At 39.9% G+C, this 16435-nt stretch overlaps 1 protein-coding gene across 1 annotated transcript in view; it reads left to right on the forward strand.

Moving 5' to 3' along the window:
• Nucleotides 1–721: 721 nt before the first annotated feature.
• LOC120716853 (zeta-sarcoglycan) overlaps nucleotides 722–16435 on the forward strand; it is a 368890-nt gene continuing 353176 nt past the window's right edge. The window contains exon 1 of the mRNA XM_040004511.1: nucleotides 722–1624. Within this exon, the coding sequence (XP_039860445.1) occupies nucleotides 1586–1624 (39 nt within the window). The 5' untranslated portion in view covers nucleotides 722–1585. The remainder of the gene's footprint in view (nucleotides 1625–16435) is intronic.

Consider the following 16435-nt stretch of genomic DNA (forward strand, 5'->3'; position numbering starts at 1 on the left):
GTTTCCCATTTTCTTCCTGGTCTGTGCAACTTTGTGCTTGACAAGCCTTTATTGTCACCTCTTTTAAATATTCCTCTCATTCTTTTGTACCCAACTACATTGCTCTTCTTCCCCGTCAGCTCTGTATTAGTTTGCTTTGCTCTCCTCTGGTCATCATCTTCTCTTCGCTTTCTTTTCCTCACCTCGTTTTATGATTACACCTTCTTGCAAACATTTTTTAAAAGGTGTTTTATGGATAAGGAAAAGCCCTGGCAGTCAGCAGGCGGCGACAATTTACTAAGTAAAGGAATTAGGACAGTTTACACCATAACATAACAAAAAAGAAAGAAATTTTGTCAATCTATATATATGATCTATTCACTGACTCTTTTACAGTATTTTTCTGTTCCCAGGCAATCACAGTATGATTCGTCTTCTGCAATATCAAAAGACTGATAGTGTATCAGACTAATGCTTTTGCATTGCATTTGTACTCACAAACACACTTCAAATGCAGACACACACAAAACCACACACAAGCTTCCCCAGACTTTCTGAAACAACCCTCTTCCAACAGCCTCTGCATTTAAATACCCTTCTTGAGTTCTGTGGCAAGCAGCATTGTCCATTCATCTAATTGATTAGAATGCCCCCCCCAATCCATCTCTCACTCACTCATACACACACACACACACACACACACACACACACACACACACACACACACACACACACACAGAGAGAGAGAGAGAGAGAAGAAACAGCTAACATCACACTCTGGGGCGTCAGACACTGAAATTATATACGTCAACATCATTGCCTATTTTCTAGTTTTCCATCTCCTATCTTCAGCATTTCTTCCATCCGGTCTCTCTCTCTGTCTCTTTCTCACTCTCTCTCCCCCTTCTCTCTCTCTCTCTCGCTCTCTCTCTTTCCCTTTTCTTTCAGGGAGAGCTGATATCTCTGGCGGTTTGCCGCATGGAAGTCGCCCAGGCAAGGCAGAATATCATCTCTCTGAGCCGGACGTCTTCTCTCCATTTGCCCACCTCTGCAAGAGCAGACACGGCACACTCACATTTACCGGGATTCCACGGGATATAACGGCATTTATCCGCTGACCGACTATCAGGAGAGTCTAAATCCCGGCTTCATTCCAGCAGAGGGGCGATATTTCTCACTCAGATGTAACAACACAAAAACACGTAACGGATCACCAAGTGCGCAAAAGCCGCAGCTTAAAACATTACGCACGGCGAATTCTTTTCTTTTTCTATCTATTTTCAAATTCATCCATCAATTCTCTGCACGGACAAACCGGGGACTGGAGGCGGGGGGTACTTCCATGCTATGGAGTCCTGATTTTACCAAGCGACCCAGAGGGAGGCTTGAAACTGAGAAAATTCGTCGTGCCGTGCTGGAATATTAATAGCCAAATCCTAACAATAATCAAGGGGATATCGCAGCAGAGTTTGGGACTCTCGAGAGCACCCCAACTTTTTTCTCCCTTTTTTTGTTTCCGTTTTTAATCTCTTCCCCTCTTATCTTCTCCGCCTGTGGGACTTGTATTTTCGTGACTGATTAGCAGTAAGCTACTTCACTTTCTGTCATGGACCGCTCGACGTCTTTGGATATAGAAGCGCTCAAGGTAAGACAGTCGCAGCATAGAGACGCGCACTTATTCCTGCAGAGAGAGTTGCAATACCCTTCTGTATGGGTGGATGAGTGGAGACACTGGTGGCGTATTGGGTGACTTGGAATGATGAGTGAATTGTCTTATGGCTGTTATTGGCTGGTTGGATTAATCCGCAAATGACTGACTGGTGCTGAAGGGTAAAGCTGATATCATGAGACGATGCTTGTTAACTGTTGGTTAGTTGGATGGGCGGCCAGCAGGTTGTTTGTTCTTCTTGGGGGGACCAAGTGACTTTTCGATGCTGGGAGGTTAACTGGTATCTGAAAGTCTTGAGGTACAATCATCAAATGGGGTTTAACATTCGGGTCGAGTAAACGGATGTAGTTGCAGCACTATCGAAGATATCCTTTCCCTCTCTCTCTCTGTTTCTGTTAAGTATAAAACCACACTCGTGCATGTTGTTTAAAAGAGGAGTGTGAGGGCGAGCGTGTGTCAGCATTCAGCGTGTAAGGTAAATTTCACTAAGCTTTGCTTGCGCAAAGATTTGTTGCAGTGAACTGTTGTGCGGTGTTGGGACATTCGATCGACGGGACGAATGCGCCCGACGTGTAAATGAATTAGCAAACATTCATAGAAACAGATAGAGAAATAAGACTGCCACCAGATTTGTCATTTCTATCCCCTTTCTTGAGTTATTAATCTTACTTTTCATTTCCTTCGGTGTAATACAGGGTTTTTACTGGCTTAAAAGTGAAGCTGGCGATTCCTAAATGTCAAGGGGAAGAAATAAATACCCGTGTGTACTTGTGCCCACAGATTTGGGCTATGTGGCTGTGTAGACATTGCTTTCCCGACTATATTTGTGGAGGAAGCTTATATAGTTCTTGTTATCCTTTTATTCTAACCGTTGACATTTTTGTCCAATTTCCTAGGCATTTGCATGTCCATGTAGGTCAAATTCGGTGTTTTGTGGGATGAATCTTTTTGCACTTCACAATGAGAGCAACATAATGGAAAAAAACAAAACAATAATAAGACATTGCTTCTATCTATAGTTATGTTTGACCAGAGGTAAGAATTAATGAAGTACAACTACTTTGTTACTTTACTTGAGTAGACTTTTCAGGTATTTGTACTTTACTGGAATATTTGTTTTTCTGACAATTGTTTACTTTTTACTCCTCATATTTTAACACCGATATCTTTCCTTTCTGCTGCTTGTTACATTTTCAAAACAGGCTCATTACTTTAGGTTTAATGCATTTGACGGGTGTTGTTATTTCACATCACTGTGGAATTCCCAGTATCAAACCAATTAAAACTGCAGTCACTACATTCAGGGGTTAAAGTCTGGAACAGTCCATTTTTGGCACAAGTTTAAAAGATGTGTTCATGATATTATTGAGCGAGCAATTCAGAAGAGAACCAAGCATGCAGTCTCTTTTCATGGTAGTTTCATTTTAATGGAGCAAGACAGAATATTAACCAAAAAATCTACAAAAAGCACATTACATAAATTCTATATCCTGTCATGGATGTCACTGAGTGAAGTGAGTTTTTGATTCTCAAGCAAAACATAACTCCGTACTTTGTGGAGAAACCCTTGTTGGCAAGCACAGCAGTAAGGCATTTCTTGAAGTTGGTCACCAGATTTGCACATCAAATGAGGAATTTTGGCTCACTCCTCTTTAAATAAACTTTAAATCCTTTAGATTTCCTGGCTGCTGATTGGCAACTCAAAGCTTTGGCTCCCTCCACAGATTTTCTACATATATTTTTTTTCCCCTTGATTTTTGGTTCGCCATCAAAATTAACCATCATGAAAATGAAAGACTGTTTATTTCTTTGATGGTGGGCAAACTTACAAATTGAGAAAGAGATCAAATAATTATTTTCCCCCGTGAAGGAAATCACTTTTTTTTTGAAGCAGCAGGTAATTTCAAATGCAACATTTCTAACAGCTCAACAAATATCAGCAACAGGATGGTAGGGGTGAAGTTATTTATTTATTTTTTTTTAGCTATGTTGGACTGGTGAAGAGAAGATGAGATGTTCATGGTCAATGTTAGGTTACATCAGAGCTCAAATTAAATTTAAGGTAAAGATTGGGATGCTGATTAGATTCATTCACTGAATTCCAGCCTTATAATGTTTAGGTGTCAGAAATCAGCTACACTTGCTCCTGTAACATCGGCTTATGTTGAATTCTGTTTGGTAAATCCAGAAAGAGCAGTGAATATTGGAGCAGCAGCTCCAGCACATGGCAGCTGATGCATTAAAAAAATCCACTGCAGCTCAGAATAGAAAATATCGAAAATATTGTCCATATGAATTCTTTTCACCACCTTACAACACTACACTCGATTTTACTCATTTTTCTGTTTTGGTGCAGAGGCAAAGTCACTCACATTGTAGGAAACAGAAAATAGAGATGAACTCCATTTGCTTTTAATCTCTGTGTGTTCTATATAACACCTGTTCAAGCTGAGTAAATAGTTTAGAATTAGAATTTGGGTTGAAATAAAGTTTGTAGTGCTATGTATTTTTTTTTAACTATATGACGTGAAGTTCAGTTTCTTTTGAACAAAATAGCTGGTAGCTGATGTCCTCCAAAGAACTATATTTTACTTTTGTACTTTGAGTGAATTTCAGAACTTTTTCCACTTTGAATAAAGAAGTTGAATCAGTACTTTACTTTTGCCAGATCATTTTTTTTAAACAATGTGTATGTGTATTCACTTCTACCTAAGTGAAGAATGATTGTACTTTTTGCCACCTCCGTTAATATTTGCTAGTCATTTATCACTCAACTTTCACTCAGTATCTTGCCTGTTTTTAATGCGGTTCTCTATATATATATATGTTTATTCAATTCATTATACATGTGAAATATATAATGAAAATACATTCGCTCTAACTCTAGAGTAGGTCATTGTTACCAGTTATGGACATGTATTGAAAGATAAGTAAATAATTCTAGTTAAGAAATCTCACTGTAGTATACACATTAATGGCCATTAATGGCCACATACATTGTACACCTATTATACCACTGAGTTTTCAATAGGGAATACAATGTAGACACAGACTGTGGGTGGAAATGTCTATTTACTGCGTGCTGCTGCATTTATTGGTGACCAGTAACTAGATAAATTAACAAATCAATAAAATTCCTCCGAGGTTTGACATTTCAAGCAACATTTTATGTGATCAAATTTCTGAGAAGGGGACCTTGATACCGCACTGATGCAGAGCTCCAGATGGACTTGAACTCAGCTGGCTGGTTGCTGATTTAAAAGATCAAAATTGGCGTTCGGATTTTAAAATGACCTTAACTGTTAGCCAATGAAACTGACCTGCAGAATTTTGTGAGTACTAATGTTTTTGTCTCTGCTATTTTCTGGTGTCTATTTGATGCTTGTTCCTTTTAGACATGCACTCATTTCTGTTAATTTGATGAATCACCTACCGACTTATTAATCATCGGCAAAGGTAATTATTGATAACAAGTTTAAATAAGAACTCTGGGAACTTTGTGTAAAAATATTATGGCAATCTGATAGTTACATTTATGCAAAGATATATATGAAGACATATATATGTGCATCTGTGTTATGAATCTTTGTAAGTTGCCCAGCTCACCAACAATCACAACTGTATTGGATACACACCTAAACAGCAAAAGCAAATGTGTAGTTTTAAAACTTTTAAAACATTAAAACAGCAATGTGGTTGCCGCTAATGCAACTGAGCTTTTTGAATAAAATTCAGCATTGTATGTATTATTCCCATTCTCTCTGAATGACTAAAGGTAAATAATTAAGTTAAGCTGTCATTGCTGTCATTAGATTATGTTTTGTTAATCTCTGTACAGTGGAAGTTACTGAATGTTACTGTGATTGCATATTAAACGTTGGTGGCTCTAGTTTTATAGCGCTATGTTAAAAGAATAATGACCTTTACTTTCCTTAAAAAAGTAAATGACCATGCAGGATTTCCAGCTGTTATTCCCTAAAAATAATGATCACCCGTACCTCCCATCCCACGTAAGAGCGCTTGGTAACTACTACATCACACTACATATTGAGTTTAAAGCATTTCCATCTAGTTCTGCTACGTCCATCTCTTTATCTATCTGCTTGATGTTTTCTGCAGAGCTGGTGTCATATCCTTGGCAATGGTGACAGTCCCTAAGTTTGAGTGCATTGGGTTTTGGCACTCAGAAGTGCTCACACATACACACTCCTGCATTATGCTCTGTATAGTGAAGGTTAGAAGGTATGCACATCTGAGTGAGTTTATATGCAAGAAATCATAATTCATGATTAAATGCTGAAAAGTGTAGGAATTGCAAATGAATATAGTGGCTTTTCTAATACAGCAAAAGTGTGTGTGTGTGTGTGTGTGTGTTTGAGAGGGAGAGAGAAAGAGAGAAACTGCACAGGCTTACTGACCACATAGCCTTCTGGACTAGTGGAGACAAACACATGCAGTATATACACACAGCAATCCAATCTAATGAAAAACCAGATTTTTTTTCTTCAGTTAGTCAAATGTGTGTGTGTCTAGTGCCTGTGTGTGTGTTTCAAAAAGCACTCTCAGGAAATGAACAGAGAACAAGGACAACATCGGGACATTGATAAGACACTGCATTATATCAAATCTACAATTGATATGTGTGTGCGTGTTTGTGTGTGCATGTCAATGTGTGTGTTTTTAACCAAAGACCTATGGGGTCATAAATCAGTGCAGGTTTCAATATCAATAGAGCAGTTTAAGTGGTATTGATCTTTAGTAATAGCTGCACCATAAATTATATACAGTATAATAAGGGCAGTCAGATTGAATTTGACCCTCTAGAGCAGAAGCTCTGGACTTGTAACAGGCAAAGGAAACCTGGAGTTTATCTTTTGTAAGTCTACAGATTATGAGTTAACACTGATATAACTATAACTATACATTATAAATAGTGTCTATAAATTTGTGACTAGTGAAAAAACAAGGAAATGTAATTCTTTTTCTAGCCACCATAGAACATAACTTCTAAATTATGGTTAGTTAATCACAAAGTGGACAGCCAAATGAACCAACTTATGATACAAGCCTGAAACTGAATGAAACAGCATTTGCAATGTGGCTGTTTTCCCACCTTGGTTACACTCTTTCACTTAAATCCATTTGGTAACCACCCAGTGCAGCCACAGTTTTGCATTTCTGGCCACTGAGCAGCTCAATTGGAGCAATTGGGGGTTCAGTGCCTTTTCCAAGGGCACTTCAAAAGTAGCTGCTGAGGGATGGGAGAACATTACTCATTCATTTAAGTGAGCTGGGCTGCAGCTTGCCTCTCTAACCTCCAAGTTAGAGAGTGCAATTCTTCATCTGTGTATCACCAGTTCAGTTCAATTATGTTACAAGTGCAAAAACACACATGAACTGATTACTCAATGTGCTCCAGTGTGAAATACATTATATTGTAGTGACAGTCATGTTTGTTGAGGTTGCCAATGTGACAGCTGCACAATTTGAAAGTGGGGGCCTCACACTCAGCCACACTGACTTCATTCCTATTGTAGTGGAGACTTCCCAAACATTTGCATGCATCCTCATTTCAGTTTTGAATCCATAACAGATAGGCTGTGATGCATTACGATTCCTGACTGTGGCATCACATTAATAACAAAGCCTTTCCGGGTGGCAAATTATTCCACTGCAATAGGCAGCTGAATGTGAATTTAACCACTTTGAAGTTTCTTAGCCATTGGAATTGGAACATCACACGGCATTGCATAATGTGCAAATGAATAGAAAACACAAGACTGACATATTAATATTTCTGGGTTTTTTTTTCACTTTTGGTATTTAAACAAAATTGTTTGTCTAATTAAACTAATCAACACTTGCTCAAATCAAGGTAACTTATTAACCTATACTATTTTGAACTAAGATAAATCCCTCCCTTCTATCATTCATTGATAAATTTGACACGGACTTACTTTACATTTGGGGTTAAAGTGATAATCAGTGTTGACTGGTAAGGTACTGATGTATTTTAATTTCACTTAACAGAGGCAACCTTTAGTAGCTAGCCAGTGTACTTCGCAGAGGTGTGGACTCGAGTCACATGACTTGGACTCGAGTCAGACTCGAGTCATTAATTTTATGACTTTAGACTTGACTTGAAAAAATGTTCTAAGACTTGTGACTTGACTTGGACTTTTACACCAATGACTTGGGACTTGAATTGGACTTGAACCGGTTTACTTGAAAAGACTTGATATTTTACCCCAAATATAAAATTTAACATGCATATTATATAGAGATTGAAAATGTGACGTCATTCACGGGTAGAACCGCAAAGGATTCTGGGAACTCGTGGCAAGCGGTACTAGCGCACGCAGGCTTTCAATTGAAATCAGTTATACAGCGATAAAAAGAAACACAAAAATGTCAAGAAGCTGTTGTATTATTAACTGCAATAGCCGGTCGCATGACAGCCACGGGAAGCCGACGGGTAAAGAGATCGGTTGTTATCGGATTACGTCGTTGAAGAGAAATTGTTCGAGCCATGTTTCCGAAGTAACAAAGAGGCGACTGGATCGCAGCCATTCAAAGACAAAATATTACGTCCCAGAACACTCCAGCTCACAGGTTAGTCTGCTCCAAGCATTTCCACACAGGTCAGTCTTCTGTTGTAGTTAATACGTCATTTTCATAACATAATTGGTGATATAGGTTACAAGCAAGTCTGGCGCTGAACAGAAATTGTAGCGCTATGCTCCTTTGTTTATTGTGCATAAATAGTGAATTGTCCTGACACAATATTGCGTTTCGCTTCTGTTATTATGGTACATTGACAAAAACATATACTTTTATTCACAGGGTAAAACAGTTGTTTTGTATCACCAATCGCCCAGTACGATTACAGCATACAATATTATTGTCACTGCTACATTTCTGTGATGCTACCAGAAATTATTTCCACTGCTAATTAATTACCATTGAGCTCAAAGGTCCTATTAATAAACGGTTAACGAATGTGTATTTATGACGACGATTTGTGAGACTGGTAAACTTATGATACGTACGATGGTCTTTACTTTCTACACGGTGCATTTCAAGGTCCTGTACCCATCCGTCGGTAAACTGTACCTGGGCTTGTTGCAGTGACCGGAAGTTACTAAACTTCACGAGTGTATGCGCTCACTCCAAGAACCGTATAATTATAAATATGCATATAAATATGCTACGATGAGATAGCTGACTTCATCTAACTAGCAAATGTTGTCCAGGCTACGTTGGTGATGCAGGTTTTTTTTAATGTGTATGATATTTTTGTCATGCGATTTTAAAGCCAGTCCTACAACCGCATCCAAGAATAACATGCAGCTTATCTCAGAACTGTTGGTGAAAATTATTCTAGGAGCTAGGTTTAATTGAGCTGCATTTTAAATCAAATCAAATTCAAAAATTCAAATTTTATTTGTCACGTACACAGTCATACACAGTACGATATGTAGTGAAATGCTTGGACAACTGCTCGTGACCTAAAGAAAACAAAAAAGGAAAAGGCTATGAATAAGATAGGAAATAAATATGAAAAATTAAAAAGGGTAAATTTAACTAGGAAGGAATAAAATATAAATTAAGGTTAAAAATGAAATAACTGTACAACACAAATTAGAATGAAGGGTAAATTTAACTGGGAGAATAAGATAAAATATATAAATTAAAGTTGAAAATAAAATAACTGTACAACAAAATACACAATATAGAACTATATAAGAATGTATGAAGAAATATAAATAAATATATACACAATAACAGCAGCATATACACAATAACAGCAGCGTGATTTAAGTAATGAAGTGAAAACAATGTCCAGAAAGTCCAGTGTGTGTGTAAGAACTGTATGTATGGGTCAGTACTGTGTGGTGGTGTGATTGAGAGACCGTATCGCCTGCGGGAAGAAGCTCCTCCTCAGTCTCTCTGTGTTGGTCTTCAGGGAGCGGAATCGCTTTCCTGACCTCAACAGAGAGAACAGTCTGTTGTTGGGATGGCTGAGGTCCTTCACGATCTTCCTGGCCTTGGTCCAGCACCGCCTGCTGTAGATTGAGTGCAGGTCAGGGAGCTCGGAGCGGATGGTGCGCTCAGCTGACCGCACAACCCTCTGTAGAGCTCGTCTGTCCTGCATGGTGCTGTTCCCGAACCAGGTTAAGATGTTTCCCGTCAGGATGCTCTCTATGGTGCAGGAGTAAAAGTTCCTGAGCACCTTGGAGGGCAGTTGGAAGTCTCTCAAGCGTCTGAGGTGGTAGAGACGCTGACGGGCCTTTTTCACCACGGTGTTGATGTGACAGGACCATGACAGGTCCTGCGTGATGTGAACTCCGAGGTATTTGAAGCTGTCCACTCTCTCCACTGGGCACTCGTTGATGACAGGGGTCTGGTAGTTCCTCTCCTGCTTAGTGCTGAAGTCCACTATCAGCTCCTTTGTCTTACTGACGTTTAGAAGGAGGTTGTTCCTCTGGCACCAGTTCTCCAGATTCCTAATCTCCTTCAGGTAGGCCGTCTCGTTGTTATCAGAGATCAGGCCCACCACGACGGTGTCGTCAGCAAACTTGATGATGGTGGTGGAGCTGGTAGTGGCCACACAGTCATATGTGTACAAAGAGTACAGCAGGGGGCTCAGAACACACCCCTGGGGGGCTCCAGTGCTGAGAGTGGTGGAGGCTGAGACATGTCCGCCCATCCTTACTGCCTGTGGTCTGCCAGTTAGGAAGTTGGAGATCCACAGACACATAGATGAGCTGAGTCCCAGATGCTCCAGCTTGGTGGTGAGTGTGGAGGGAATTATGGTGTTAAATGCAGAGCTGTAGTCTATGAAGAGCATTTTAACATAATTCCCCCTTCTAGTGTCCAAGTGAGTGAGTGATGTGTGGAGGAGATGAGAGATGGCATCGTCTGTGGAACGATTTGGACGGTAAGCGAACTGTAGTGGGTCCAGTGTGTCTGGTAGTGAAGAAATGATGAAGTCTCTGACCAGGCGTTCAAAGCACTTCATCACTACTGAGGTGAGGGCTACAGGGCGATAGTCATTGAGAGAAGCAGGGTGGGGTTTCTTCGGGACAGGAACAATGATGGACTCTTTGAAGCATGTGGGGATCACCGACTGAGATAAAGAGATGTTGAATATCTCAGTGAACACAGGAGCTAGCTGGTATGCGCAGTCTCTTAGGATACGACCTGGGATGCCGTCTGGTCCTGCTGCTTTCCTGGTGTTCACTCTCTTGAAGGCTCTCCTTACTTCATGCTCGGAGATGACGAGGTGCAATTTCACAATTTGTGTATATTTTCTAAGTTCACTATTTTGTCATGTGTTGAGAAAAACAGATTTAAAAATTACATGGTCTAATATTTACATTTAGCATATAACTGCAACATGCTTTTTTTCGTTTTTTTTTTTTTTAAAGACTCGAAAGGACTTGAAATTCAAAATTTCAGACTTGTGACTTTACTTGGACTTTTACACCAGTGACTTGAGACTCGACTCTGACTTGCCTGACATTACTTGAGACTTGACTTGAGACTTGAGGATAAAGACTTGAGACTTACTTGAGACTTGCAAAACAATGACTTGGTCCCACCTCTGGTACTTCGGTTCTCATGTATGCAGAGTTAAAAATGTATCTCAGTTGATTAATATCACCATTGCCTCTGTATTGAACAGTTGTCTACTTTTCCCCCCTACTTTCTAACACCTGCAATACTGGAGTAACAATGAAAAAATATTGAAAAAGATAGTCAACTATTAGTGGAATTACAGCAAAATGGAAGTGATTGGGAATAGCAGCAACTCAAATGCAGTGTTTTAAATGTTTTAAAGCATGCTGCCACTGGATTCTCTGGAGTGACGAATAACACTTCTGTGGCTTGCAATCCGGTGGACGAGTCTGGGTTTGGCAGTTGCCAGGAGAACGGTACTTTTCAGACTGCACTGTGTCATGTGTAAAGGAGGGGAGATTATTGTGTGGGGTTGTTTTTCAGGAGCTGGGCTCAGCCCCTTAGTACCAGTGAAAAGAACTCTTAATGCTTCATCATAGCAAGACATTTTGGACAATTTCATGCTTCTGACTTTGTGGGAACAGTTTGAGGATGGTCCCTTTCTGTTGAAACAGAACTGCGCACAAGTGCGCAAAGTAAGGTCCTTAAAGACATGGATGAGCGAGTTTGCTGTGGAAAAACTTGACTGGCCTGCACAGAGTCCTGACCTCAGCCCAACAGAACACCTTTGGGATGAGTTACAGTGGAATTTGTGAGCCAAACCTTCTCGTCCAACATCAGTGTTCAACCCCACAAATGCACTTCTGGAAGAATGGTCGAGTTGAAGCTGTTAGTGTCACAAACAAGGATGCGGTGGACTCAAGAGCAGACTCAATTGCTTGAACTATGTATAATTTATTGAAAGGAACAAGAACGTGAACAAGACTGGGTTTAACAGAAACCATTCGCAGAAACTAAGGGAAATCCGTGGGCAGAGAAACAGGCGTAGAGCACAGGGAGAACTCGAAAGGGAACTTCTGTAAACACAGGAGAAGGGTGTTACTGAGTGAAAAACGAGTAAGGGACAGAGGTACGGAGTGCCAGTGGATAGTCTTGGGCTTATTTGGAGACCCTGGTTATTAGGTGGGGAAAAGGCTGCCGTGGGAGCATTCCAGAGAGGGTCGAGAGTGTGGAGAGTCCGGTCCAGATTCCTAGGAGGTGGAGAGTACGGACTGAAGGGCAGGCTGAGGAGAAGTTGAGTATGTGGTCCTCGGGTTCCGAGCAGACGGGAAAACAGGATGGAGACAGAACCAGCACTACTGGTGAGTGCGACGGGTGGTGAATCTGAAGAATGCAGGAGACAGAGAACACATTAACCCATGATCCAGGTATACAGAGTCTGCGCACAGAGGAGGCCAAGTTTACCACAGATGGTAGCAGGACGAACTGGCGAGGAGTGGCAGGCAGTGCTGGCTTAAAAACCCTCTAGGTGGAGCCCCGGAGATTGAAAACAGGTGATGAGCTGGCCAACTCCACCCCAAGGGATGGATGACAGGAACCTGGACCACGCCCGACCAGACACTCCCACAGCATATGACAGTTAGAGCTACAAAGGGTGGGCCAGCATCATACTAAACCAAATGCATTAAGAATGGGATTTCACTCATGTTCATATGTGTGTAAAGGCAGACTTGTGAATACTTGGCATTACAGTATATAAATGAGTACAGGTTAAAACTATTCCCAAATTACTCTAGGCTTCCTTCCTTTTTTTTTTTTTTTTTTTTTTTTACCTTTTTCTTACTCCTACCACAGTGTTTTTTAATTTCATTATAAATTCAATAATGCACACATGCGCACACATTCACTTAGAGATGGCCCGGAGCAGGAGTGTGCCATATTGAAGGTAAGTTTCAGAGTGAAGTAGTCAGTAACCTTCTTTATCCACATCAGTTCATTTTACAGTTAATTACCCAATTTTGCAGAAAGAATATTTCCATTACACAACATAGTGTGGTTGTGCATGTGTGTGTGTGTTACATAAATAGAATTTCACTCGCAATCATGGCTTTTCTGTGTTTATGTTTATTCATGTTTGTGTGCGTGTGAGTGTGTGCGGGGGTGGGTGTGCGTGTGTGTACTGCTTGGGTAGCAGTGTTTAAAGGTCTAATAGCTATGGGGCTAGAATTGGCCTTTTAAAGGTTAATTTACAGTGTTTAGACTTCATGAGTGTGTGTGCATATTGAAGTTTACGAGTTTTGTTATGTTTGCTGAGCAGTAAAGTAGTTCACAGTATGAACCCCTCTCCTTCACATTGCTTGTAGGCATGTATGTGTTCTGTTCTATGTGTATGTGAACTTTAAACCACCCAACATTATGAATTGCTTGAAGGTGAGCTAACACAGCTGTGCTGCGTAATAATTAAGGAAAATACACTTGTATTTTGGAAAGTAATGCTGTTTTCTTTCTTCTTAGACTTAAAATGGACTGTTTTTCTCAGCAAAAATGTTTCTTAAAAAATGTTTCTTGAAACAAGAACTAGAAACAGCTGGTCTAGCGCCATCAGAGGCTCCCTAAGAGAACCTTACCAATATATATTTCCCTCTTTCCTGTAAAAATAAAGTAAATACAAAATACAGTTTTAAATAATGATTTCTTTTATTAAGGGAACAAAGTTATCCAAACCTACCTGGCCCTGTGTGAAAAAGCAATTGAGCCCTAAATCTAATAACTGGTTGTGCCACCCTTGGGAGCAAGAACAGCAATCTTCTGAGTCTTTCATATTGGCGTGGAGGAATTTTGGCCCACTCTTCTTTGTTTTACTTCAGCCACATTGATGAGCTTTCAAACATAAATGCCCCGTTTAAGATTATGCCAAAGCATTTCAATTGGATGTCAATTAGGAGTGCCTGATTTGGGCAATCCAAAATCTTCATTTTGTTTTCTTTATTTTATTAGATTTTTTGTATTTTTTTTTGTGGTTGAGTTGTTAGTGCGGTTTGGATCCTTTTCCTGTTGCATAACCCAACCGTGCTTGAGTTGGGTTATGCAACTTAATTAATGGCCAGATGCATCAGGATTTTCTGTTACAGAGCAGAATTCATGGTTCCATCAGTTACGACACCAATTAAGTCATCAAGGTCCCGAAGCAGCAAGACAGCCTTAGACGAACATGTTGGACTGTTGGCACAATGTTCTTTTTAAGAAATTTACACGAAATGCACAAAATGTAAAGGGACTCAAACCTTCCAAAAAGTTCAACTTCGGTCCACAGTATATTTTTCTAAAAGCCTTGCAGATCATCAAGATGTTTTTTGTTTTTTTTTAAATTTGAGATCTTTATAGTCAGCAGTGGTTTTCACCTTTTGTTGAATCACTAAGCTTAACTGAGGCAAGTGAGGCCTGCAGAATTTAATTAAGCATCAGGGATATTTTAAGAATGCATGCAGGATACCTAAGTCACATTCGTCGATATACAAGAAATCATGAAATGGGAGTTGTCTGGGGATGCATTACTCAGTAGATACATGGGGAAAAAAGGCAGAGCGGACTGCAGACATGTTTTGTTAGCAGAGAGAAAACATGGTGGGGTTGATCTTGGCCCTGGGGAGACTCTAGGGTCCGCATCACTATATGATTTAAACAATTACAAACACACACAGTTGGCCAGACAGAGTCCTGCAGACGACCACTTTATGCATATAATAACCAGTGAGGAAATAGGTGTAAATGTGTGAATGCATTACTATATAAACCTTTGCATCCACATGTGGATACAAAAATGAATCCATTTGTGTTTGCCTGTGGTGCATTTACTGTGTACTTGTCCCCAGATCACCACTCATGGCAGTAATCACTAACATACATACTCAGACACACACACACACATATCCCAGTGGAGCCTAAAGCTTCCAAACGAGCGATCAGTCTTAACAATGACTGATGCCGCACCTCGCTACTTGCCACTCAACCTTTCCTGTGAAAGCCTCAGGGGGTGTGTGACAGTGTTGTGCATTTGTTTCTCATTGTGTGACCTTTATACCCTATGTTAGCCAGTTTTGCACAAGGGAATGCTCTGTCCACTTTATGTTCTCTCATACTCTTGCAACTACTTTCTTCCTTTTCCACAGCAATCACATCTGCACTTACTGTAGAGTGTGTGAATGAAAGCAAGCAAATTTGGGTTTTTGCTGCGTTAATAATGTGAGTGTATATTATAAAGCTATACACATTTTTTGCAGCAGCATTACAGCATACGCAATGCCTCCAAAGTTACAGTGGTTTTTAAAAAAAAAATATTCTTCTTATTCTCCAGTTAGGCCGAAATAAGAGCACTAATAACAGTAAACAATTTTAAAACCTTGTAGTCCAGTGGTATGTTTATTACTTCTTTGAAACCGTTTACTAAAATCTTTTATTTCAGCTTGATACCTATCTGTCTAAATTCCAAAGTATAACTGAGAAAAGGTGAAATAATAAGAACTGGTGAAAAAACGCAACCTGTCACTTTGCACACAGCATTAAGCAAGAACAGCAAACAGAGAAAGAGTGGCTCAGCAATGCCAGATTCATCATTCTTATTTTTTTTTGATATTTTGAGCTGAGTGGAATTTAGTGAAATCATCCAGAATTACCTCAAACAGCAATCACATTCATCTATTGCTTTTTGTAGACATATTTCACTGGTAAACTGAAAATGCTGATCGACTTGTGATGCAAGGGGGAAATCAGGTAATCATCAAAGTGATTAAGATTCAGCCCCAGTGGGAGAAAAGGAAATACGTTTACAAGCTTTCATATTAAATAATCTAATAGTTGTTGCTGCATTTTTAGTCTTGGCCAGAGTAGTGGCCCATACTAGCAGCATGTACACCGCAATGTCTAAAAGCTAAATATCACTTTGAACACTGTATCAGTGTCAATATCAATATAATTTTTAAATGTTATACAGCAGACACAACAGGTGCCATGATATGTCAGTGCATAAAGGATCCTTCCTCAGTTTAATGAAACATTTTTATGAGGAGCAGTATTATCAGCACTCTACCATGAAATGTGGCATATGAAAAATACATTGCAGTATCAGCATCATGATCAAGGCTCATGGCACAGTTCATCCTGGATATGTCACATAGCTCGACTACATGGCCTTGATGTTTTCTATACCCCTGATTCTGGCATTGATGCTCAAATGCTTGTTTCAGCTGACCTGTCACTGACACATTGAATGAATTATTTTCAGTATTGCAACACTATTGAAATTGTGTTTTGAATGACCACAACAGT

The sequence above is a fragment of the Simochromis diagramma genome, unplaced genomic scaffold (assembly GCF_900408965.1).
Source record: "Simochromis diagramma unplaced genomic scaffold, fSimDia1.1 OVJJ01000487.1, whole genome shotgun sequence".
Classification (NCBI taxonomy): domain Eukaryota; kingdom Metazoa; phylum Chordata; class Actinopteri; order Cichliformes; family Cichlidae; genus Simochromis; species Simochromis diagramma.